Source organism: Ochotona curzoniae, unplaced genomic scaffold, assembly GCF_017591425.1.
Source record: "Ochotona curzoniae isolate NIBS_2020 unplaced genomic scaffold, NIBS_Ocur_1.0 contig_2754, whole genome shotgun sequence".
Taxonomy (NCBI): domain Eukaryota; kingdom Metazoa; phylum Chordata; class Mammalia; order Lagomorpha; family Ochotonidae; genus Ochotona; species Ochotona curzoniae.
The window spans coordinates 14,157,617-14,178,108 of record NW_024465582.1 but is presented as its reverse complement, the minus strand read 5'-3'; the positions used below and the strand labels follow the sequence as shown (position 1 = coordinate 14,178,108).

Genomic DNA, 20,492 nt, shown 5'->3' with positions numbered 1-20,492 from the left:
GGGTTTGGCTTGTTTGTTAATGATTCTCCTTCAGAAGTCATGGTGTAGTACTTATTCTTTTGCTTCTTTAGTAAGCTACTTGAAAGGATTTTATGTGTAGACAAAGGGCTAAGCATTTGGCACAGTATACCAGTTGACACCACATTTCAAGTTGTGGTGCAGGGGTTCAAGTCCTCACTGCATCTTGCAATCCAGCTCCCTGCTAATGGGCACACTGGTGGACAGCAGACGATGGTTCAGGACATGACATCCCTGTCATCGGATTGGGCACAGGTGTCAAGTTCCCATCTCTGGGTTCTAACCTGGTCCAACCCTGGCTATTGCCAGCATAAAAAGATATTTACATGAAAGACCTACGTAGATTCCACAGGAGACAGATCTTCCACCTACTGCCTCACCAAATTCTTTGAATTGTTAAGTCTAGTCAGGCCAAAGCAGCTTGGAACTCCATCCATACCTGCCCCAGGTGTGGTCGGGATCCAGCCATGTGAGTCATTGCTGCTTCTCATATTGTGCACAGTCAGGAAGCTGGGCTCGAAAGCAGAGCTGGCACTGAACCCCTGACCTGCCCTGGGATGCCACCAGCAGTGCCCTAACACCCACCCAGTATGCTTCCAACCCAGTGAAAACTTGGGTTTTTGTTTTGTTTTTAACTAATTAAAATCCTGTTTTCTTTCTTTCTTTTTGATTGCAGTTTGCTTTGAGACTCCTTGCATTCCGCCAGATACACAAAGTCTTAGGCATGGATCCATTACCACAGATGAACCAACGTTTTAACATTCACAACAACAGGAAGCGAAGAAGGGATAGTGATGGTGTTGATGGCTTTGAAGCCGAGGGGAAAAAAGATAAAAAAGATTATGATAACTTTTAAAAAGTTTCTGTAATTCTTCAGTGTTAAAAACAGGTGCCCATTTATTGGCTGTTTTTCATTCATAATAATGTCTACTTTAAAAACTCATGAAGAATTTCATGGAAGAACCAAGTTTTTCTATGACATTAAAATCTTATTGTACAGTGTTAGGTATTATATGAATGAAAAGACTCCAAAAGCGTGTACTCCTCCTCGGGTAAACGGTGGGTCAGATTGTTTTCCTATGATTTGGTTTTATTTACCGATTGCCCTAGGTCTCCCTGTTTTTGTGTCTTTTGCTAACTAGTATGTTGTCTTATTCAGTCTTTACTGTATTTAATGCAGGATTTGTGCTTCAGTTGCTTTGTGTATTTTGATATTTTTATTTAGAAGTTTTGTTTGCTTTTTTGACACTAGGTGTGAGTTATTTTGTGTTATAAATAATATCCTCTCTCCCCCTCAGCCTCTTACAGCAGTGCGTTTTTTTGTAACGTGAGACTGCAGATTTTTCCCCTTTTGTTCTCTGTATGTGAAGGATTACAACACTTACAGTTATCCTGCCATCTGAGTGCTCAGAGCTGGCTGTTTCTGGAGCTCTTGTGGCATTTGTCTCTAGTGTGATATATAAAAGTGTAATTAAGACAGATTTCTGTTATGCTAATCAAGTTTGCTGTTAGTTGTGCATTAGCAGTATAAAAGCTAATATATATATATACAATATGGTCTTGCAACAGTTTTAAAGCCTCTGCATAATTAATAAAAATGCATGACATTTTTGTTTTTAATAGACTTTTAAAATTATAATTTTAGGTTCAACTTAGATCTTTGTACAGTTGACTTTTTGACATAGCAAGGCCAAAAATAACTTTCTGAATATTTTTTCTTCTGTATAAGTGGAAAGGGCATTTTTCACATAAGTGGGCTAACCAATATTTTCAAAAGAACTTTATCATTGTGCAACTAACCACAGTAACTAGCCCTTAATTATGGTGACAGTTCTTTATTGGTGTGTGAGATAATGTAGTAACAATTACAGCATAATACAGTTGAATGGTTCACACACATCCCATCACCCAGATAACTTATATAGTTCTATTAACATTGATGTTGATAAAAGTATTGATAAAAAAATTAAAATTAAGGAAAAAAACCAGAAAATTATTTGATGTGGCCATCTTACATGCCTATGTCTCCTAAAAAAAGCTAAATATTCTAGCAGTGGTGTAAGGAGAAGTTACATCTTACTGTTGATGTATGTATGCTCTGGTACACAAATGTCATTTTGTTGTCACAGCACTACAGTGTAATACATAAATAAAACAGTTAAATTCATATAATGACTTACATGTATTATAATTGATATCATAAACTACTTTGCTTTAAAATGACATATGCTTCAGTAAAACTGTATTCAACTTTATTGAGTACTACATCTTGTTATTCCTGACAAATGTTGATTATGTGAGCACATATATTCCAGAAAAGGGTGTGATTCAATACTGTATTGCTTTTTTTTCTTTCTAATGTCGGTCTTTTACAAAATGGTGGAGCACTGAGGGAGTCTGATTGGACTTTTCATCAGAATTGTTAGACAGTATCTTATGTAACTTTGGCAGGCCTGTTTTAGTCTTTAAAAAAAATTATTTTCAATTAGCATCAAATTTTATTCTCAAATATTAAATCCTCCAGGAAAAATTTTCAGTTTTGTTTCTCTGAAGAAGGAAGGAATGGAACTAATGCTTACTTTGAGCTGATGACAGATACTTTTTTTAAATTTAAAACCATTCTAGGGCCTGTATGCTTTAGTGGGTAACATTACCAGCTGCAGTGCTGTCATCCCATGTGGGCAACAATTTGAGTTCCAGCTGCTGCACTTGTGTTCTAGCTTCCTGCTAATGGCATGAGAGAAGCAACAGAGAAGCCCCAGTGCTTCACCCCGCCACTCACACAGGAGGCCTGGCTGCAGCATTAATAAGTAAATAAATAAATATATTTTTAAAAACTTATTCTAACAATACTGAGAGTGCCATACTACTTTTTTTTTTCCAGATGAGGAAACTATGTCAATAATTTAAGTGACAGAGCTGAAATTAAAACCCAAGCATAAAATTTCATATTTGAGCCTTTGCCATGTAGCCCCCTTCACCTTGCAATTAGGGTTTGAGGCTGTGTTCCAGACCTGCACCAATTCAAAGCCAGAAACCTGGAGCTTCTTCCGGGTCTCCCACATGGGTGCAGGGTCCCAAGGCTTTGGGCCGCCCTAGACTGCTTTTCCAAGCCACAAGCAGGGAGCTGAAGGGAAGTGGAGCTGCTGGGATTACAACCAGCACCCATATGGAATCCCAGCATGGGAGTCAGATGCTCCACTTTGAATCCAGCTCTCTGCTAATATGCCTAAGAAAGCAGCAGAGGATAGCCCAAGGCCTTGGGCCCCTGCACCCACAGGAGAAACCTGGAAGAATATCCTGGCTCCTGGCTCCCAGCTTCCAGCTTTGGACCAGTCCAGCTCCAGTCATTGCAATCATTAGGGGGAATGAAATAGCAGATGGAATATCTTTCAGTCTCTCCTTGTGTAAATCCACCTTTCTAATAAAAATAAATTTTTTAAAAATAATTTTTACTACTTAATAGGAAATGATTATGCATTAAGCAATTACTACTAAGAAGAAAAAAAAAAGAAGTAAAAACCTTCCAGTGCCCGAGGAGACACCTCAAGAGTCCTTAGCCTGGCATTCAAGGCCACATCCATACAGCTCCAGTCTAGCCACATACACTTTTTTTTAATTTGTCTTGGAAAGGAAAGGCACCACCCAGCCTTCCAGCTCTGATCAAAGATGGCCTGTCCCAGCAGGGAGGCATGCCTGGCCTGTTTTCACTTAAGGAGGTTCTCCAGTTTCTCAGGTCCTTACTTTTTATTGGTGAGATTCACTGATTCACTCCCCAAGTGCTCAAAAGAGCCAGAGTGGAGATGATCCAAAGCCAAAGAGCCAAGGGAATCCTTGTCATCCACATGGGTGCGGATGCCAAGGACCTGGACCATCCTCTGCTGCTTTCCTAGGCCACAGAAAGCTGGACAGGAAGTAGAATAGCTGGGACATGAACCGGTGCCCATTTGAGAAGCCAGCACTTGGAGGTAGAGGACTTGCCTGTTGATCCACTCACTGCACCAGTCACCAGGTCCTTTTTAAGTTCACTGGGCTACAAGCAGCAGTGGCCCTTAGCTATGGACAGAGGATCCTGTGTTCCCACACAAAACTTCCAGATCACCAAAGCCGTCAGATAGCACTTGGACCATCCACCTTCAGCTCAGAAAAAAGTCTAGGGGCCTGGTCCCTCACTTTTTACTGCCCAGCTCGGCTGTCCCAGCAGTTCCAAGTTCTAAACGGAATACTTTGTTCCCAGTGAAATCCAAGATCCCTTTGATTTGGGGTTACACAGCCTTCACATGACCGGATGACATGTGAGGCACTCATGTGTGTCAGTCTGAAAGTGGTGAGATGATCTTTGTCCATCCCTGCCTCCTGGGGACTACCATCCCTGAATCAGCCCCCCAGACCTTGAGTTTCACTCGCCTGGAATGAGTCAAGAGAAATACAAATGGGTGGTAATGCAAATAACACATTCTTCTGGCTGCTGCTTCCTGCACTGCCACCCCCCCCCCCACACACACACATGCACACACACACACCAGGTACTCTCAGCCTGGACACAGCTCTAGCGAGGAAGCAGAGTGAGAAGCAGTGTCAATGACCTATCACCTAGCCTCTAGGTTCCTGTGCTTTGGGTGACATGTTCATCCTGGGAGCAGCCAGGATGAACATTTTGGAGTGCAACATCCCTGCTTATCTTCCCACCCTCCCATGACATGGAGTGGCTGGAAGAACAGTCTGACCTTTCTACTAGCCAGGGAGTTGGCATCCACAGTCCTTCAGACCACGGGAAGATGGGGTGGACACCTGTTGCACCTGTTGGAGATTACAGAGCCTGAGGAGCAGCAGGGAACTGGAACCAAGCTGCTTCCCTGCTGAGGGACAGCAGCAGCAGGGCCCCTGGGACTGGAGTTGAGGGGGGGCGGGGGGGGCGCGGGGAACAGGCGGCTCCACCCACTGGCCCCTGCAGGAAGGGGCTTTCCATCCTTCCAGAGCTTTCATCTCAGCGCTGGGGCAAGGAAGCATAGGAGCAGCTTGAGATGAACTGGACTGGGCTTACCAGGCCTGCATTAACAAAGATGAAGCCCACAAACCCCTGCAGACCCCTGGGTCTAAGGGCTACATGGTGTTAGGGCCCAGTGACAGTGCACAAAGAAGTTGTTGCTTGGGATGCCAACATCCCTTATCAGACTCTCGTGGTTCAAGTTCAGCTCCCTGCTAATATAAGCCTTGGGTGGCAGCAGGTGATGGTTTAAGTCCTGGGGTTGCTGCCAGTCACGTGGGAGACCCAGATGGAACTCCTGTTAGATTTAGCCTAGGTCAGCACGGGCTGTAGCAGCCTCTGGTGGAAGCACAAGCTGTCTCTGCTTTTCAGATAAATAAGTCGTTTTAAAAAGGAGATCACACGGTGTTAAAGATGTAACTGCCAGGAGGCATTGGTCAACTGTGTGACCACGGAGAGTTGTTTTTTTTTTTTTTTTCAAGGCCCCGTGAACCCCCAATTCAAGAGAGTTTTTTGGTTTTTCCAGAGAATATCATAGGGCACTAGGGCCCTGCGCACAGCCAGTGTTGAGGCTGGAGCTGAGGCCCTATAGCCCAGGGTGGCAGGACCGAGGACAGGGAGTAATGCTCTGTCAGCAAGCTGGACCACTGGTCAAGGACATGATGCTCAAGTGCCTGGACACCTGTCCCCCTGCCTGTCAGGAAGTGGAGGCCACTGACTGCCCGGGGAAGGGAGAGGGACCTCCCCAAGTGTGGGATTTTGAAGATCATGCTGGTACAAAAGTAGATGTACATAGGCCAACAGACCAGGTTCACGGTCTGGGGGATCATGATGGCCATGTCAGCCTGGGTGTCCAGGGTTCCCAGATTAGGGGCTGCCACTCTGGCCCAGCTCTCCATTGATGGTGGTACAGAGAGGCTAGTCAGGGAGGAACAAGATCGGCCAACGCCACACAGTGCCATGCAAGGCGACTAGACACTGGGATGCTGTGTTTATGGCACTGGCATCATCTCAGCTCCCGTCCCCAGTAGGCCACTGCTGATGGATGACATGGAATGGACGATGGCTACACCTCCACCAGGGGCTGCCCTGCCACTCTGGACAATTTGCCAAGGTCATCTTTGATGCATTCTCCAAGGCCCAAAGCTGTTTGACCCTACAGCCTCTGAAAAGAGATTGTGTTCATTGGGTCTCTGTTCACAGGACCATCTTGTAAAGATCAACACTACAGTGTTTGTGCAGCAGACCCAGGCTCCAGCTACAGCTACATCATAGGAATATTAAACCTTGATGAAAAACATTTTCCCCCTACCTTTGGGAGTATGAAGTTCTGTCACCTCTAGGGGTAGCCCAGCAGCTGGTCCAAGCCAGATTTTAGTTCCATACTTCTGGTGGTTACAAACCCAGTAATGTGCCCGGGAAGGTCTGCTGATACAGGGTAGGGAAGCATAGCTGAATGGGAAAAGTGCAGATTCTTTTCTCACTGTACTTTTAGAATTGACCTGTAGAGGGTGTGGCGTCCCTGTTCAAGCTCCTCCCACGAGTCTGTGAAGAAATGGGCACCTGTTCCTAACCCTGCTGCTTCACTCCCTATCCAGTTCCCTGCTTGTGGCCTGAAAGCAGTCGAGGACGGCCCAAGGTCTTGGGACCCTGCATCCACATGAGAGACCCAGAAGAAGCTCCTGGCCTCTGATCAGCTCAGCTCAGGCCATTGTAGCTACTTGGGGAGTAAACCAGTGAATGGAAGATCTTTCTCTGTTTCTTCTTCTCTCTGTAAATCTGACTTTCCAGTAAAAAAAAAAAAAAAAACAAATCTTAAAAAGTACATTTTTTAAAAGATAGCTTTATTTATTTATTTGAAAGGCAAAATTACAGGGAGAGTGAGAACTGGATTTTCCACCAGCTGCTTTGTTCACCAAACGGCTACAACAGGCAGGGCTGAGCCAGGCCAAAGCCAGGAGCCTGGTGGTGGCCCAAGGATTAAACCGTCCTCTGCTGCTGCCTCTCCGAGGCCATAAGCAGGGATGGCAGCATCACAGGTTAGCCTATTACATCATGGCGCTGGCCCCAGCTCCACCTCTTTAACACCTGGACATTAGTGATGAAGTTCCAGTGTACGAATGGGGGTGCAGGTGTAGTGGTAGGAGACACACTCAGACCACGACTGCCTGCAAGTCTTCCTCATTTGTTCATTGCAGTGTTTTGGAAGAATCTGCATGCGGTAGGAGTGCCAGGTTTGAAGTTGGGGTCGAGTAATTGCTTAGTGCAGCATGGCCTTAAGGAGGAAAATGTGATATGATGAATTAGAAATCAAAAGTCATGATTTTGTGTCAAAGGATGGGGTCCATGTAAAACAAAAACAAAACCTCTTTGTTTAAAACTGTCCCAAAGTTAACAGGGAGTGTTTGCTTTGCTTCTTTGTCTACAACCCATGAAACAGGCAGTACCGTGCTTGCTGAGTGGAGAGCCTTTACCTAGTTATTAAAAAGAATTAAGATTTATGGATTTATCTACCTGAGGAAGATACATCCTGGCTCTGGGTTGCTGCCTGGTCTATCCCAGTCCGAGGCATTGTAGCCATTTGGGGAATGAGCCAGTAGGTGGAAGATCCCACCTTCTCTTTGGTGCTCTGCTTCTCAAAAAGATTAAAAGCAAATCCTAAATAAATAAGTAAATTAATCATTTACTCAGACTGTAAGAATCTGCTCTGCCATTCCACTCAGAAAGTTACAAATGTCTGTGAAATGTAAAGTGGCATTGTTATCAGTTTTTACAAACACATTATTCACATCGCTACAGGAGATCTTGACTTTCTCAAGCAGAATTGACCAGTATTCTGCTGCTGCCTCCTAACTGGGATCTTCAAGATGTTAGCTTTTTTTTTTTTTTTTTTTTTTTTAGTATGTTAGGAATGTAGACTTTGGAATCAAGACAGACCTGGGCTGTCAGTAAACAACTTGGGCGGCCTGGACCAATGGCCTACAGCTCGGGTTTGCTCACCTGAAGCCGACAATTCAAGGGTGGGCTCCAGGGCAGACACCCAGCTCAAGCGCCTGACTTCACCCTTGTTTACAAATGCCAGCATGGTCCCTTTCGCTGAGCGTTGTTGGCTACCTTGAATTGGACTTGAGGATTTGGGAAGGGCTCGCATGCATGGAAGCGGCAGCCTGCTGCCTGACGCCCGAAAAGCTGCCTGCCAATATTGATCAGGCCCCCCTCTGCTCCACTGTCTCGGTGTTTGGCGTCCAAATGTAGATATGATGGAAAGGGAAGATTTTGCGAACTAGCAGAGGAGCTTTGATATTCAATTAGAGACGCAAACAAGTGTTTGAAATAAAACATGCCCTTGACAGCGCCTTTCTGGATCGCTCCAATCTGTCCCTCAGTGCTCGTGGGCACTCGGTCCGTCTCACATTTAAAATTGTAAACCTTGAATGTCAATGAGGTAGGTTTGGAACTCAGGCGGAGAAACTGGACACATCTCATTTCTGGACGTGTGGCTTCTCCCTAAACCACCAGCAGAAGTAAGATCGTGACTGCCGAGAACTCGGTGGCCCCAACAGCTTACCCATCGCTGGACGACTATGACATCCTCGCAATCTATCCAATCGACGGGAAGTCCGGAGAGAAGGCTCTTCTGGATTGGTTGGCAGAAACATCTCTCGAGGGCCTTTCAAGAAGGGGCTCGACCGGAGGCACTTTCGGCCAATCAGAGGAGGTGGGAGGCGGGTTTTGCTGAAGCCGAGCGGCGCGCATCCGCCCGACGAGGCCAACCGCCGGCCGAGAGGCGAGGGGCGTGGCCTGCGGGCGTGGCTCGCGGCCTGGGGGGGCGTGCGTACGCCGTGGGCGGGGCGAGCGCGGCCGGCGGCCGAGCCGGATGCGGGCGGCGTCGCCGCTGCGGCGGCCCTGGGGATGGGCGGAGCCCCAGTCGCTGGTGCTGGTGGCCTCCGCCGCCGCTGGCCGAGCCGTCGCGTCTGTTCCCGCGCGTCGCTGCTTCCCCGGGTGGCGGGATGCTGGGGAAGGGGGGAGTCGGCGGGGGCGGCGGCACCAGGGCGCCCAAGCCGTCCTTCGTGTCGTACGTGCGCCCTGAGGTGAGGAGGCGCGGCGCGGGCTGGGGTGAGGGGCGCCTCGGGGAGCCCCCTGCCCCGCCTCGGGGAGGGCCGCGGGGCGTTTCCTGCTCAGGGACTGGAGCTGGGGGAGCCCTGCGGGGTGCGGCCTCGGCGGCGCGCTGGGGCCTTCCGGCGGGCAGGCAGGTGCCCCGGGGTCGGGCCCGGCCCGTCAGGGGCCGGGTGAGGGGCCTTCGCTGGGAGGGTGCTGGCGGGTCCCCGACATGGGGGTACAAGTGCGGTTGGGTGCGGTGAACTGCAGCGCAGGTGGATCTGTCCTGGCCTTGGACTTGCCCAGTGAGTCCAGAGGAGCACCCGCCCGCCCAGCTGGATGCCACTTAGGCTGCTTCTCGTGGTCTCTTGTCGTCTGTCACCATCTCCCTGTCCACCCCGTCTTGCTGTGGTTCTGGAGTCCTGAGGGCAAGAAGTTCATTCATTCAATCAGAGGGTACTTTCTGAGCTCCTCCCTGGGGTGCCAGGCCCTCATCTGAACACTCGGGATACATACACTGGCGAACCCAACCACCATCCTTGCTCGGCTGGAGTTCCCAGGCGGGGTGGGGAGGAAAAGCCCGCAGGAAGCTCTAGCCAGCCATAGGGTAGAAGCGCGTTTTACTGTGCATGGGGAAGAAAAACCAGTGGTGCCATTCTCTCAGGAATGATGGTGAGCCAGGATTTGGGAAGTAGGGGTCTAGGGACCCGGATAGCCCTTGGGAAGTTGCTGGAGTTGGCAGGTGTGCCTGGGAACCTGCGGGAGCATCGGGGAGGCCAGCTGGGCAGAGGCCGGGTGGGTGTGAGTCCGAGGGAGGGAGGCCAGCCAGAGCAGAACGGCCAGGCCATGCTGAGCACTGTTTGAGCCGCGTTGCTGCACACGCCCTCGGTCCATGCTCCTGGTAGGTTTGCTCGCTCTCTCCCGCGCGGCAAACAGCTACCTGGGGAAGCCCTCCCCTGGTCACTCTATCCCGGAGGCCTTCCCACTGCTGTGGGTGAGAGGTCTCCATCAGACATTGCTTCTGTTTGACTCCCCTTCCGGTGGAGGGCAGCTTTGCAAGTGTATCTTCAAAATCCAACTGGGTGCATGTTGACTGCCTTGGGGAGTACTCTTGAAATGGATCTTATTTTTAGCCCTAATTTTCAAATCAAAACCACTTCCTCTGTTAGCACTTAATATGGACACGGGTCATTTTAAAATTTCAGCAGGCTTCCCTTATATGACCTGTAAGTAATGTGGTCAGTTTCTCTTTGTCTTTTTTTTTTTTTTTTTTTTATAGTGCTCTAGTTGAAGTGCAACTGACCTTAACCTTTCCTCTTCAGGGAGATTAAACCTAACAAGTGGAAAGTCTTCTGAAATGTGGCTAGAGTTCAAGAATGTTGGAATTCTTCATCCACCAAATGCACATGTTGTAATTAGACATGTTTCCCTCTGCCCACAGCGTCTGATATATTTCTTTTGAGGGATAATTAGGGAAGGGGAGTGGTTCAGCCCCAAAATAAGCCCCAAGTGGTCACATTTTTCAAATCCTCCTAGTTGGCAGTTTTGTTTTCTGGCCATGAGATAATGCTATGTAGAAGCTATGCTTTGTTGTAAACCCCTGGAAGTATTTTGTAACAGAAGATAAGGAAATTGTGGGTGTTCTTTTTTTTTTTTTTTGATAAGGTGTGGGGTGGTAGTGGGAGAGCAATTTGTTTTTAAGGCTATAGCTTCTGCTAGACCCCGCTCACTGCACACTATGGCAAGCGCAGAAGAGCAGGGTTGAGATGCCGTGCACCTGTCGGAGAGCCCCAGCACTGGTAATGCTTTCTTGCTTCTCCCAGTGGGAGAGGCGTCAGCACACATGTCCTGTGCTGCGTGCTCCTTTCCTGCCTCTTGCCTTTATCCCTGCTGCCCTTGGTATATGTCTTGCCAGCACTTCTCTCAGTGTATGGCCTTTGCCAGCTGGGAAACTGTAGCTGGCCTTTTTGTTGGTAGATGACTGGGCTGCTAGACCAGCCTTTATGCTTTACTGTGTAATGAGACCTGCACCTGATAATAAACTTGTTCTTGGGCAATGAGATCTTTATAGCAACAGTCTGGATTACGCTATTCTTTATCAGGAGTCAGTATTTTGTGTTAAAGAGAAATGTGTTGTGGGCAGCTGGCCTGGCAGATAGATTCTGTTCAGTGTCAGAGTGCCTGGCTTCTAGTCCTGGCTCCAATCCTAATTCCAGCTTCCTGCTAATATGTACCCTGCGAGCAGCAGGCGATTGCTGAGGTGCTTGTATCATTACACCCACGTTAGAGACCTGGATTGGCTTCCTAGCTCCCAGCTCCAGCTTGGCCCAGACCCTGCCCAGCCCTGGCTGTTGTGTGTATTTGGGAAATGACCCAGCACATGGGAGCCCTCCCAGTCTACTAAATAGCTAAATTCTTCAGTAACTAATATGTGTGTGTTTTTTTTTTTTTAATATTCGTTTTAAAGGCAGAGTGGCAGAGATTTTTCATTTGTTAGTTCACTCTCCAAGCCAGAGCTGGGGCAGGCTGAAGCCAGGAGCTCCGTCTGGATTTTCTGCATGGGTAGCAGGACTTAAGTACTTGAATCATCATCTGCTGCTTCCCAGGCACATCAGCAGGGGCTGGATCAGAAGCAGAATAGCTAGGACTCTAACTGGCAGTCCCATATGGGATCTCAAGGTCCCAGGCAGCGACTTAATCTGCTGTGCCTGAAGCTTGTCCTAGGAGAAAGCTGACTTCAATAAGAGCTCGTTTCACATTGTGTGTTCTCTAAACCTGAGCAGGGAAAATTTAGCTTTCAGAGTGCTGTTGTACCCATTTCTGTGTGGTGTTCCGGAATGCATTTTCTGTTAGAGCTTAGGTCAGTGGTTGACTTGGTGACAGTTATTTGTGGATTTTTAGATAAGCTGTGCCACCAGTGTACTCTTCTATGTCATGCAGAGACCCTGCAAGGATGAATGTCCTGGCTAGAGATAAGAATTGTTTCCTAAGGCCTTGCTTGGAGATCCCTGATAGTTGTTTCTTAGGCCATCAGGACATTAGAAGTCACTCATGGGATGCGTATCTTGGCCTAGAGGGTTGAACTTTGCTTGGGACTTTGGCTTGCCAGTTGCAGTCCTGGCTCCTCTTCTGATACAATGTCATGCTGTTGCTCCTGGAGGCAGCAGATGATGGGTCAGGTGCCTGAGCCCCTGCAGTCTGCATCGAAGACCCAGATGGAGTATCCTGGCTTTGGCCCGGCCCAGCTCCCACTGTTGCAAGCTCTTGGAAAGTGGACTAGTAGATGGAATATCTTTCTCTATCTGTTCCTCACCCCATACCTCTGCCTTTCAAATAAATAAGTCTTTTTAAAAAGTTCTCCATAAAATAATCACTTTCTTTGCTGTGACTTTAGGCTGGTGATCCGTCCAGAGCTTCTGCTTTTTCTCCTCTGCATGTGCTTCCTGTGGCATCTCCCTGGGTCACATCCAAGAGCATACGACTGTGCAGATGGAGCCTTGAAACGCATCGGGAAGCTCTGTCAGGCAGCACTTCCTGTAGGCTGACTAACAGCTGCAACACCCGTGGGCGCTGTCACTTCTGTACCCGACGTCCAGCTCCAGGGTTAGGATCCAGGCTCTGCCAGAAGCCTGGGCTCTGGAGACCCCATACTTTGTGATTCAGAGCTGTGAATCTTCATCAGCGTGGCCTCAATAGGATGTTGTATGTCTGTGTTGTATTTATACATTACTCTGTCCTGGTGGGACAGTGTGTTTAGAGTACTATTTTCAGAAACCAAAGATTTTTCTTTAAGTCATGATTTCAAAAAAAGTGTGAACTTATTACCATGATAAAGACAATTAAAGCTGAAGAATTTGGGAGTTTAAGAAGGAAACCTTTAATTCTGGTATCCTGGCCAAACCTGGCAATGGTTTTTTTTAAGTATGTTCAGGCATCTTGTCTAAAACTGTGTATCATATAGTTATTGTCTTAATAGATGTAACAATTTACTCCCTGCATGTATTCATCATCTTGGTGTTGCGGACCCTTACTGGTAGAGTATATTTTAGCTGTTTTCTAGCAGGGAACCACTGTTACTTTCTCATTAAGGGACTGACAGGGAAGGCAGAAGGTTTGTAGCTCTTGACAAGAAAACATGTGGTTTAGAAAATGATGAAAGCCAAGTGTTTGGGTTTGCTGTGATGAGGTCCCTGGTAGCCACCTGCAGGAATGCACGTGTGATTCAGCAAATACACACCGATGTTCCAGGTGGATGGCGTTTTGATTTACACACATTTAATACCAGTAAATAGCGTTGTCTCAGTCTAGCACCCCAAATAGGCTTTAAGATAAGTGGCAGTCATATAAAAACGTCTTCTTGACCGTCAGAATAAATGATTAAAATAATCTCTGGAGATGATGGGGAAGTAAGAACTGAACTGGAGTAATCTGTTTAATCTTGAATCTTCCTTTGCTTTGGGAGAAGAAAAGCACTAAGAGACATAGGAAGGAGCAGAGCTGTCAGAGATGGAGACTCCAGGACGGCACCTCTCTGATCTCTGCACTCCCGTGCCTCACGACTCCAAGGAAGGCGCTTCCTTCCTACGGGTGGAGACCACTTCCTTTAAGCTTTGGTTATGATTCAGTTAGATTTGAAGAATAGTTATATTAATATTAGTAACATCATGTTTTATTTTTTAAAGATATACAGAGAGGAGGAGATTACAGGAAGATTCTCCATCCAGTGATTCACTCCTCAAGTTTTCCACAATGGCCAGAGATGAGCCGATCTGAAGCCAGAAACCTGGAGCCTCTATCGGGTCTCCCACGCTGGTGCAGGGTTCTAAGACTTTGGGTTTTCTCTATTGCTTTCCCAGACTACCAGCAGGGAGCTGGATGGAAGGCAGGGCTGCCTGGATTAGGAGGGGATCCCGGCATGTTCAAGGCGAGGACTTTAGCTGCTAGGGCACTGTGCTGGGTCCAGTAATGACATCTTTACTGATAAATACGTATGAACATTTAGGCGTATTGAATGGAATTATTTATAAAAAGCCTTTAGGGCACTTGGCACGTAGTTAAGCGTAATAAATACAGGCTATTGTTATTTTTCAGAGTGTGGGTCAGAATCATTTAGATGAGTCAGAAAAGTGCTTAATCATTAGTCTTAGAGTATAGAAATTTTTTGCTGGTTAAGTAAAAGTAGAATATTTTGTTGTGATGAATGAAAATAGAATATTTTGTTGTGGTTGTTGCCATGGTATCATGCCAGGAAAGTTCACTATGGTAACTTTCTTGAAATATTCTTCATTATCTCTAAAAGTTTCTTTTCCTCTTTTCTTTGTTCCTTTATACATTCAAGAATGATGTCATTATTTTAAAAATTTGAGTGTGATAAGAATATTTTAATTGTTTATTATTAATTGTTGACATTTTTGTTGCATTGTATAGATTTAGTTTTTTTGTATTATCTCATTTCAAATGATTTCTGTATCAAAGAACATATTTTGTTTGTTTGTCACCCCTGTTCAATGATTTGCCTAAGATACAGGTAAATCAGATCAAACCAAGCCATAATTTTAGCAAGGCTAGTATTGTTGCATAGCAGGTAAAGCTATTGCTTGGTCTGCCTGCATCACATGTGGGTGGCAGTTCTAGTCCCAGATGTTCCACTTTTGATCCAAGGAACTGGATCTAAATCTTGGACCCTAACTGAAAAGAAGCTCCTAGATCCTGACTTGTGCCTGGCTCACCTTGGCCGTGACAGCTACTTGGGGAGTGAACCATTGGATGGAATAACTTTCTCGTGATCTCTCTTCCTCTCTATGATTCTGGTGTTCAAGTAAATATATTTTTAAAAAAATCATAATTAGTATAAGTAAAATCAAATGAGCTCTTGGAAGCTATAGCTCCCTATAAAAAACAAAAAACAAACTCTTTTTAAAAAAAAAAAAAAAAAACTTCCATCCGCTGATTTACTCTCCAAGTGGACATAATGGCTGGAACTGATCCAGTCTGAAGCTAGGAACCAGGAGCTTCTGGGTCTCCCATATGGGTGCAGGTGCAGAGTCCCAAGGCTTTGGACCATCCTCTGCCTTTTTCCTAGGCTATAAGCAGAAATAGACAAATAGAGCAGCTGGGACACGAACTGGTGCCCATATGAATCCTTTGAAAGGGGAGGATTAGCTAATTGTGCCGTTGCACCATCAGGCCCTTTCTGTATTTATTTGAACAACAGAGAGGAAGGGAAAAAGGAGATAGATCTTGATTTGCTGGTTCATTCCCCAAATGGCCACAAGAACTGGTGCTGGGCTGGACCAAAGCAAGGACCCTGAAACTCCATCCTGATCTTTCCTGTGGGTGGCAGAGGCCAAATACCTGGGTCATCTCTGCTGCTTTCTCAGGAGCATTAGCAGGGCACTGCACTAGAAATGGAGCCGCCAGGACTCTTAACTGTTGCTCACACGGGATATCAGTATCATGGGTGACAGTTTAGCCCACTGAACCACAATGCCAGCTCCACTGATTTCTTAAAAAAGTTTATTTTCGCAACTTAAATGAGAGCTTTCATCCACTGATTTACTTCGTAAGTACCCGTAACAACCAGGACTGGGCTCCCGTGTGGATGGCAGGGCCCGGGGCCCGTCACCTGCTGTTTCCCAGGAGCTCCTGAGCAGAAAGCGGAGTTGGCAGTGAGGAGTCTCCAGGACTCCCCTGGCACTGTCGGGATACAGCTCCTGGGGAGCCACTTAAAAACCTGCCACTTAGGGCCCGGCACGATGGTGCAAGTGGTTAAGGTCCTCGCCTTGCACACCCAGGATCCCATATGGGCGCCGGTTCTATCCCAGCAGCCCCGCTTCCCTTCCAGCTCCCTGCCTGTGGCCCGGGAAAGCAGTCGAGGACGGCCCAAAGCTTTGGGACCCTGCACCCACATGGGAGACCCGGAAGAGTCTTCTAGCTTTGGATTGGCATAGCATTGGCCGTTGCGCTCACTTGGGGAGTGAATCATCGGATGGAAGATCTTCCTCTCTGTCTCTCCTCTCTGTAGATCTGCCTTTCCAATAAAATAAATAAATAAATAAATCTTTAAAAAAAAAAAACCTACCACTTAAGAACAGTCAGGGGCCCAGTGGCGTGGCCTAGAGGCTGAAGTCCTCGCCTTGAACGCACCGGGATCCCATATGGGTGCCGGTTTAATCCCAGCAGCTCCACTTCCCATCCAGCTCCCTGCTTGTGGCCTGGGAAGGCAGTCTAGGACGGCCCAAAGCCTTGGCACCCTGCACCTGTGTGGGATACCCAGAAGAATTCCTGGCTCCTGGCTTCAGATCGGCATAGCATCGGCCATTGCGCTCACTTGGGGAGTGAATCATCGGATGGAAGATATTTCTGTCTCTCCTCTTCTCTGTTTATCTGACTTTCCAATAAATAAATAAATCTTAAAAAAAAAAAAGGTCAGGGCCACCGAAGTGACAGCCTGGGGACATTTCCCCCCTCATCTGAGGTCTCTAAGGTGACCTCAGGAGCTGATACACACTGACACCGGGAAGTGATGCAGGGCCCTTGATCCCCATAACCCCACCACCCACAGACACAGGAGAGAAAACAGAAATATTTCTCCCCCACTCCACCCCCCCACACACACCTTTGCCATTGTAACCAGAGGCTCACACAGATCTACAACTTTCCTCATCTGTGTAATAACATTTTTAAAAATAATAAAATGTTTAAAGAAACTTTCCTGCTCCACAACGCCTGCCCCAACATTCATTCAAAGGCAGTTGCAAGACCTTACTGTTTTCATTGCTTATTAGGTAGTTTTCCCAGTCTGTCATTGGCTGTCTTGGGCCTGACCTTCATCCTTTCTTACATGGCTGCCTGGTAAGCTGTCAGAGGTGACACATTACCTCAGTTCTTTGCTTTGTGGGAAGGGAGGAGTTTCTGCCCCAAGAAAGCAGTGCTTTTGTGAGATGAGAGCCCAAGGTCGTTCTGGCCACAGCATGCAAATGTTGGGAAGCCTCCCCTGCCCTGTGACAGATTGCCATCTGTGTCTCAGTGGCACTGAGCTGGTCGTTTTTCACTTTTGTTTTTGCCAAGACTTTCACAGTACCTGAGAATACTTCCCCTTTGTCAGTCCCTCTGTTTGTCACACCGTATCTGCCTACTTACTTGCGATCATTCTGCACTCTCCCCAGGTCCCACCTCAGCTTGTGTAGTTTGGCTTCAAGTTCATGTGCCTTAGCTAATCTCTTAATGCTGCTTTTGTCCCTTGTGCTTTAGTGACCACTGTCTTCTACTTGCCAAGTGGAGAGAGTGGTTCCCCATGACACCTACAAGGAGCTCAGGGAGCAGGGCAGATGCCATGAGTGGAGACAGAAAGTGTGTGAGCACTGTGGGTGCCCACGGGAGCCCTCAGCTTGGCAGAGGCACTGGCTGTGCCCTAGCAGAGACAGCTGAGGAGTCAGCCAAGTTCCGGAGCAGTTTGGGGTTGGGAGCAAGATGTCCTGTCGTTCTGCAGAGACTTGGCCTTGGACTCAGCCACCTGATGGTGATCTTCAGAGGACGACTCGGCCTCTCCTCCCCCGCAACACTTAGATCTCAGGCTTGTTTTGAGAATCAGTAGTAAACCATTTGTATCCAGCTCAGGCTCTGCCACTTGGTGGATTCTTAGCAACTGCTAGGTTCTTCTTGTTTTTTTAAGGTTTTTTTTTTTTCATTTTTAATAACTAGAATTGGAATATTACCTGAGCAGTATTTCTGTGTTCCTATTGTTTTTCTAAGCACTTTAAAATTAGGCATGCAGAGAAGCAGTCTGTGCTCGGCAGTTTCCTGTTCTGTTGGGGAGATGACACAGCCCCAGATGGCTCTCGCACATGGCAGTGGGAGCTGCCTACCTCACAGGGCAGTGTGCCAGGCGCAAGAGGAGCACAGAGGAGGGCCTCCCGCTGAAACGTCAGCAACCCCCAGCCTTGTCTGAAGACTGTGTAGGCCTTGGAGAGGCCAGTGTTCCAGTGAAATTTTGGCATGGGGAGGAGGGAGATAAGGTTGTTGCTAGACAGGAAGGACAGCTCTGAAGGGTGCCTAGGTATATCAGGACTGTGTGGGCCAAGTAGCTGTACCCATCCCTTACATAAGGTGTGCACCGACATGTATGACAAGAGGTCCTGAGGGACAGAATGTGAAAGCCACTGCTGGGCCACGCAGGCAGATGTCCTAGATTCTTGATGGATTCTTTTTCTGTGATGTGCTGCATTAACTATTACACTGATCTGACCACAGCTGGACCTGGGAGCCTTTTCATTTCTGTCTGGTTCCTCTCACTCTCCTGCTCCAGGGCTTGTAACTCGTCCAGGCTGTGCAGCCACACTAGTGTTGATAGAGCCAGCTGCGGAGGAGGTGGTGGTGGCGGGGGACAGAGGCAGTGCCGTGTGTCTCTGCAATGGCTGTTAGTCACATCGCTTCATTTAAGCCATAAAACAATAACAGCCCCATAACTGACACCTGACACCTTTCCTCTGGCACTTGTACACAACTCAGAACAACCATCTTTCAGAACACTGTGGTAGTTACAAGTATGGGTTTGTGATCAGACAGAATTCTGCTACTTGGTAACTGAATTTGAATTTCTCTCAACCTCAGTTTCATGAACTGTGAAATAGTAATAATAGTTTATTTCCAGTGGAGTTTCTGTGAAGTTGTGAAACAATCCATGAACAGCTCTTGGCAGAGTACCTGGCCTGTAGTAAACATTTATTAACTGTTAATTATTCACCGCCCCACAAGCTGCAGCTGTATAGGCATTCAGGGGTTTGTCCTGATGGTGGAAGATGCTCCTTCCAGCGGTGTTTTGCCCTTGCACTGCCTGCAGTGTGTCTGGAGCTGTGGATGTCGTCTCTCTTCTAGGCTGAGCATGCCATACCCACCATGGCTATCTGTACATCTGTGCAGGGTCTTTTCAGTGAGTCATTTTGTGTGTTTCCTTTCAGTCTTATGTAGTGGAACGCCCCTCTGCTTTTTGTAAGGGTTGGCTTGTTTGTTTGTTCTGTAATTTGAAAGTGTGTGAAAGGGAGAGAGGGAAGGAAAGAGAGAATGAATCTTCTCTCTACTGGTTTACTCCCCAAATGGCGGCAGCTTGTGTTGGGCCAGGCCAAAGCTAGCAGCCCTGAACTTGACCCAGGTCTGCCATGTAGACATGGACAGCAGGGGCATGAGTATGTGGGACCACCCACTGCAAGAGCTTAACTGCCCCTCTGCCTTCTGCTCCCTGCATGTGCCGCCACAGCCCCACAGCTGGCTGGGCTCCTCCTGGACATGGACTTGCTGGTGCTGCTTTCAGATGGAAGAGCCCTCCACGCCCCCCTGTCCTGCCCACCAGTCCAAATCCTGACAGGAGCTCCAGGCTCACCCAGGGTCCTTTCTGCTGCCGGTTTTGTTGAAGCTTGGGTTTGGGAGGCCTGGCCTTTGGACATTATGTTTCTCTGTGACTTTGAGCGAGCCTGTTTTCTGATTCATATGAGAGATTCCCTTATATAAACTCTTTTACACTTGATCTTAGCCAAAAGGCCAAACAGCAAAATATAAACCCTTTTGTAGAGTTGGGATACGTGAATGTTTTTACATGTGGCATTGTTTGAGAAACCTTTCAGAGATCCAGATAGGCCCTTGAGACAGGGAAGGCTGTGGGTGATGGAAGCGAGCACCTGTGGTAGGAATCTGTGTTGTTTTTTCAATCTTTAAGTAACTGTAATCTCTTCCCTCATCTTGTTGAGAATGGTTATTTCAGATGAATCATAGAGGACACCCAAAGAGAGAACAGAAAGAAGAGTGTGAGGAGCACAGTTTGGAAAACACCTGGCGGGCCATAGCTAGCACCCTTGCCCTGTCAGCTTTTGGATGTTCTTTATGTTTGTTTTTAAAAACTAGTTGAGAGGCAGTGAGCAGAGTTCCTGTCTTCTGGTTCACTGCCCAAATGCCTGCAAAGGCTCCCAACTGGAGCCAAGGCTGGTGGCTCGGGCCAGGGTTCACATGTGAGTTGTCGGAACCCCAAGTATTTGAGTCATCATCACCTGCTACCCCCAGGTTCTTCCTTAGCAGGAAGTTGGAGGTGGAAATCCAACCCAGGGATGCCAAATGAGACAGGGGACATCTCACCTGCTGGACCAAATATGTGCATCTTCTCTTGGCCTTCCTAGTCCGCCTTTATAAGTGATAATTTCTTTGTTTTTGTCTGTAACTGGCTTCTGGGAGGTGTAATTTGAGGTGTATTCTGCACTCCTTTTTTATAATTGCTATGTGCATGGGGCTTGTTCCTCCAAGAGAACCGTAAGCTCCATCAGGTTGGAGCTGTAGGGTCAGCCTCTCATTGTGGTCTCTAGGGCTAACAAAGAGAGCTCTGGGGAGGGTCATGGTCTTAGGC

The 20,492-nt window shown here is 47.4% G+C and overlaps 2 protein-coding genes across 8 annotated transcripts in view; both read left to right on the top strand.

Annotated features, from left to right (window-relative positions):
- Positions 1-2,185, top strand: part of ZFR (zinc finger RNA binding protein) — a 73,189-nt gene extending 71,004 nt beyond the window's left edge. For both annotated transcript variants that reach the window (XM_040977438.1, XM_040977439.1), the window contains one exon: positions 695-2,185. In XM_040977438.1, coding sequence (XP_040833372.1) covers positions 695-874 — 180 coding nt within the window. In that variant the 3' untranslated portion in view covers positions 875-2,185. The remainder of the gene's footprint in view (positions 1-694) is intronic.
- Positions 2,186-8,972: 6,787 nt separating this feature from the next.
- Positions 8,973-20,492, top strand: part of MTMR12 (myotubularin related protein 12) — a 69,225-nt gene continuing 57,705 nt past the window's right edge. For 3 of the 6 annotated variants that reach the window (XM_040977433.1, XM_040977432.1, XM_040977434.1), the window contains exon 1: positions 8,974-9,096. In XM_040977433.1, coding sequence (XP_040833367.1) covers positions 9,016-9,096 — 81 coding nt within the window. In that variant the 5' untranslated portion in view covers positions 8,974-9,015. Of the gene's footprint in view, positions 9,097-20,492 lie in introns of all 6 variants that reach the window. The other 3 variants (XM_040977435.1, XM_040977436.1, XM_040977437.1) reach the window with 3 other exon arrangements.